Source organism: Echiichthys vipera, assembly GCF_963691815.1.
Source record: "Echiichthys vipera genome assembly, chromosome: 21".
Lineage (NCBI taxonomy): Eukaryota > Metazoa > Chordata > Actinopteri > Perciformes > Trachinidae > Echiichthys > Echiichthys vipera.
In genome coordinates, this window is record NC_139846.1 from 22,410,108 (window position 1) to 22,415,469 (window position 5,362).

At 46.8% G+C, this 5,362-nt stretch overlaps 1 protein-coding gene across 2 annotated transcripts in view; it reads right to left on the minus strand.

Moving 5' to 3' along the window:
- Positions 1–4,329, minus strand: part of LOC310963438 (kinesin-1 heavy chain-like) — a 24,026-nt gene extending 19,697 nt beyond the window's left edge. For both annotated transcript variants that reach the window (XM_083936282.1, XM_083936281.1), the window contains exon 1: positions 4,195–4,329. In XM_083936282.1, the coding sequence (XP_083792408.1) occupies positions 4,195–4,323 (129 nt within the window). In that variant the 5' untranslated portion in view covers positions 4,324–4,329. The remainder of the gene's footprint in view (positions 1–4,194) is intronic.
- Positions 4,330–5,362: the final 1,033 nt, after the last annotated feature.

Consider the following 5,362-nt stretch of genomic DNA (forward strand, 5'->3'; position numbering starts at 1 on the left):
TCATAGTAGTTTATAGTAATTTATAGTAGTTTATAGTAGTTTATAGTAGCCTTTGTGGTCACTGATGTGATTTATGGAATCATTTTAGATCATGAAATGTAGAAAAACATTAAGTAGTTCACTGACTCTTCTCTACTTAGTGTTTTTCTACATTTCATGATTTTGCAAACGTGTAGCTAAAGTGCTCAGATGGCTGTTTTCTTAAACAAATAATTTAATAAAAGAATATTCAACATTATTATACAATATAATCTACATACAATGTATCGAATAAATGTGTTGTAATTGTTTTAAATGTCCGCGCATGGTCCATGTCCGAACAGGCGCACAGGAAATGATGTCAGAAGCGTACCGTGCCTAGACGCGGTATGCTTGCCGTTGCACTCGCACTGGTCAAACAAACTAGACTTTAGCCGTGAAACGTGCGGGGGCACGGTACGGATGGACAGTGTGAGTGCGCCCTTATAGCGCCCTTATAGCGCCCTTATAGCGCCCTTATAGCGCCCTTCTAGTCTTCTGACAACTCAAGGCGCTTTCACACTACTTGTCACATTCACACACACACTCACACTGATGGTAGTGGACATCTACATACTTTCTAATCTAATTCACACCACATTCACAAACCCATGTGCAGCACGGGGAGCAATTCGGGGTTCAGTGCCTTGCCCAAGGACACTTCGACATGTGGACCAGAGGATCAAACCGCCGATCTCTCGAATGGAAGGCGACCCGCTCTGCCTCTGATTCACAGCCGCCCAGCTCAGGAGCTGCATCTAAAAACTGTAATTACTGCTGTTTTGCATGGACTTCACCCAAACGAAGCCAGGTGTAGCAGCAGGTACTGCACCCGCGCTGTTCTCAGAAGGAGGAAGTGATTTACTCAGGTTGCGATTTCCCGCGTAACCTGCTTCTAGGACACACATCAGCGGACCCTGCTGCCAGCCAGACAGGTACACTGAGTGGATACAGCAGGGACGTATTACAGCCCGTCACATTATGGTGAACCACTACAAAGACAAGCACAAACCTCCCTTCATCTCCAAAGCTCGTCTATCAGGGTCAGTGTCTGATCACATGCAATAATACGCAGTAAATCAAAATGACTGGTGTGTGGTGATACTGAAGGATTATAGTCTGACTGATGTAAAAAACTAAATACTGATACATGTGGTTGATGTTTTGTCTGAGTCACAATTTCATTTTTTGACCTGGGAAACAACCATGTGATGACAACTGAGCAAATCTGCTGGTGAGTGGGCCTTGAGTTAAACGTCTTTGCCAAAACCAAGAGATTAATCAGGCTCATTAGGAACACACACACACAGTGTTTTCACATCGACAGTGAAGAATGCAAACTGTGGAAAAGTTATAATCTGAGTCTTCTGGCACAGACAGGATGATCTGAAGTGCAGGAAGCAGTGAAACAACACTTTTCCACAGGCCATAATTGGTTCATAGTTGGCCTGTGACTGGGAGTCAACACCTCTGAACAAAGCAGCCATTCATCTCTCTTTTCACTCCCAATGGTCACGAACACCGGCGGTTATGGTTTGCAGAGGAAATAGATTTGATCCCGGTGACATGCAGTCATAAGGGAAAAGGCCGGAGCAACACCTGCCGCGTGTCCTGAAGAAGAGTTCATCTCCAGGGTGACGAATGAAAGGAAAGAGCTCCGCGGAGTGTGTTAGTGAGGTGTCGCTCCATCACAGGCCTCCAGAGCAGCGTTAGAGTCGTAGACTGTGAAAGTGCAGTGGAGGGATGAGCGTGAAAAAGGTTTAATGATGAACGAACCGATAGAGGCAGCTGTACACCAGCAACTCACATGTTCTCTCCGGGGTCAAATTTGAGTTTTCGTCAGTGGAGTGTGGTGATATCGGAGAGAGGGATATAATATATTCCAATGAATGTCTGTATATTTTCTCAGGAGGGTGGCTGTCGTGGGTGCAAGTGACGGAAATGGGTTTCCTCAGGAGGGGGGCTGGAGTCTCCCTTAGAGAGAGGGGGAGAAGTTCAGCATCCGTGAGGAACTCGGAGTAGAGCCGCTGCTCCTTTGCATTGAAAGGAGCCAGTTGAGGTGGTTCAGGATCATCTGGTAAGGATGAACCCTGGGCGCCTCCCTAGGGAGGTGTTCCAGGCACGTCCAGCTGGGAGGAGGCCTCGGGGAAGACCCAGGACCAGGTGGAGAGATTAGATCTCCACACTGGCCTGGGAACGCCTCAGGATCCCCCAGTTAGAGCTGGTTAATGTGGCCCGGGAAAGGGAAGTTTGGGGTCCCCTGCTAAAACTGCTGCCCCCGCGACCCGACCCCGGATAAGAGGCTGAAGATGAGATGAGATGGATATAATGTCTTCACTTCCCCTGTTTCAACTTAAAGAGGGCTTCTTTCTTTCTTCTTCTTTTCTTCTAAGTGGCTAAAATGAATTAAGCACATTAGTTCATCGCTTAGCTTCAGTACCTGTCCTCCTGCCTGCTTCTCCACAGTGGGGGACGTGTTATTCGTCATCAATTGTGTTGTATTCAATTCAATACTATTACATTTTATTTATAGTGCCAAATCCTAACAAAAGTTATCTCAGGACACTTTACGGACTGGGTAAAGACCACACTCTGTGAAATCCAAACTATCCTTCTGAGACTGGACTCAGGATGACGAGTATCGATTTGACGTGTTTTTACTCATGAAAAACTGAAGTATTAAGTTTTCCTTTATGGGTTAGGAGCAAAGGGCGACTGTGGCTCAGTGGAAGAGTGGGTCGTTTTCCATTCGAGGGATTGGTAGTTTGATCCCCAACTCCCCCGGTCCGCATGTCGAAGTGTCCTCGGGCAAGACACTGAACCCTGAATTGCTCCCCGTGCTGCGCATGGGTGTGTGAATGTGGTGTGAATGGTCAGATTAGATGGTCTGTAGATGTCCACTGCCATCAGTGTGAACGTCAGTGTGAATGGGTGAATGGGTGAATGTGACAAACACTGTGAAAGCGCCTTGAGTAGTCAGAAGACTAGAAAGGTGCTTTATAAGTACATGTCCATTTACCAAATTAAAGCATTTTAAAATCCCACATATGGCACATCAGTTTTTCATCACATGTCATTTGTACCATAGTAACTCTAGGGTCTAACCACTGCCCACGCAGAGTGACCTAGATGAACTAGGAAAGGTATTTTAACCTGAAAAGGAGTCAGGTTAAGCAATATCTCAGCGGTTTTAGGCCCCTAGAGACTTCAGGTCTGGGACAAAACCACTGAAATAAAGCTTGACACTGGAAATAAATACTGAAAAACAGCTTTAAACGTGTTGTTTAAACGCCCCATGTTGTTTCGACATTACAACCTAAAGCTCATGAACGCACCCGAGTGGAAAAAGGGTCTTTCCATCCGGGGACATGGGACCATCCGAGCAGCACGTGAACGCAGCATCAGTTGGGTCCATGTTTGCAGACAGGGCTTGTGTTTCACTTCACTTAACCCTCCTGTTCTCCTAAGGGTCAATTTGACCCTATTTAATGTTTAACATCTCTAAATAATGACATTTCTTTTAGTTTTTTTGCTTTATATTTATGACTTTTCCTCATTTTATGGGGACGACTCATAAAAAACCTAAATTGTCATGATTATATATATTTAAATGTTCTTATCGTACATGTACTTGTGTCATCGGTGTTCCTTTGGGTCAGTTTGATCATCTGGATGATTTAATCATTATTATTATTGTTTATTTTAGAATCCAAATATTATATGAGGTCAAATTCATGCTGCTGTCCTTGATAACGGACGTTACTTTCATTCCAGATGTTACAAATAACACAAAATAGCATTAAAATAACAGACTTACTTTAAAACACACACACAGAAATCCCTCCATGCAGTTTAACATCAGTGATATTTTTCATTCTGTTAAATAAAAACATAAAGTACCCGACTTCACTTGAGTCACACATTGATTATGATCATTTTCAAGATGTTTGAACTGCTTCGGTCAAATTGACCCTTAGAATAAAAGGTGTTAGTCAAATTTGAGGGCAACAGGAGGGTTAAAAATACATAAATACAAATAAAAACAAAGGCCTATCGTTATAATAACCAACAGAATTACAGTGACTTACATGTTCACTGACTTGCATGTAAAGTGGAGAAGCAGGGAGTAAAGTTTACTGATCCCAGAGCAGCTGCGAACATAGAAAGCCCACTCACCGCAATCGTCACACAGTCATCGCCCTGAAACTTCGGGATGTACTTGTCTCCCCGAGCCAGCTCCGACTTGTTCAGCGGCCTGAAACGGCACACCACCTTGATAGTGGTCTCCGCTGCGGGGTCCGCCATCTCCGCCTCCGCCGCCGCCGCCGCTGCTGTGGATGGAGGGAGGGAGGGAGCGCTGTGGATGGATGGATGGAGGGAGCGCTGTGGATGGATGGAGGGAGGGAGCGCTGTGGATGGATGGAGGGAGGGAGCGCTGTGGATGGATGGAGGGAGGGAGCGCTGTGGATGGAGGGAGGGAGGGAGCGCTGTGGTAGGATGGATGGAGGGAGCGCTGTGGATGGATGGAGGGAGGGAGCGCTGTGGATGGATGGATGGAGGGAGCGCTGTGGATGGATGGAGGGAGGGAGCGCTGTGGATGGATGGAGGGAGCGCTGTGGATGGAGGGAGGGAGGGAGCGATGTGGATGGAGGGAGGGAGGGAGCGCTGTGGATGGATGGAGGGAGGGAGGGAGCGCTGTGGATGGATGGAGGGAGCGCTGTGGATGGAGGGAGGGAGGGAGCGCTGTGGATGGATGGAGGGAGGGAGGGAGCGCTGTGGATGGATGGAGGGAGGGAGCGCTGTGGATGGATGGAGGGAGGGGGCGCTGTGGATGGAGGGAGCTCCGTCTGACGGCTCCAGAGAGTGAACAGCGGGGAGCCGGAGAGGATGCGAGGCCGCGCCCCTCACCGAGACGGTCCTCAGCTGACGGGGTGGTCTAGTCCTCCAAATATTCAGATTTAATTTAATATGTAGATTTAACCAATATGTTAACTTTGACTGAAGGATGGTGCACCTCAATTCAGTGCAATTCAATTTTATTTATAGTGCCAAATCATAACATAAAGCTATCCCAGGACACTTTACAGAGTAGGTAAAGACCACACTCTATGACTTATTTATGATTTACACAGACCCAACAATTCCCCCGTAGAGTACGGTGGCGTTGAAAACCTTCACTATAACAGACAGGAACGTCAGACAGACCCAGCTCTGTGGAGGACGGACATCTGTCTGCACCGGAGAGAGGAAGAGAAGGAGAGAGAGAGAGAAAAGACAGACACAAAGACAGAGACAAAGACAGACAGATGGACACAGAGAGACAAAGACAGACAGATGGACAGAG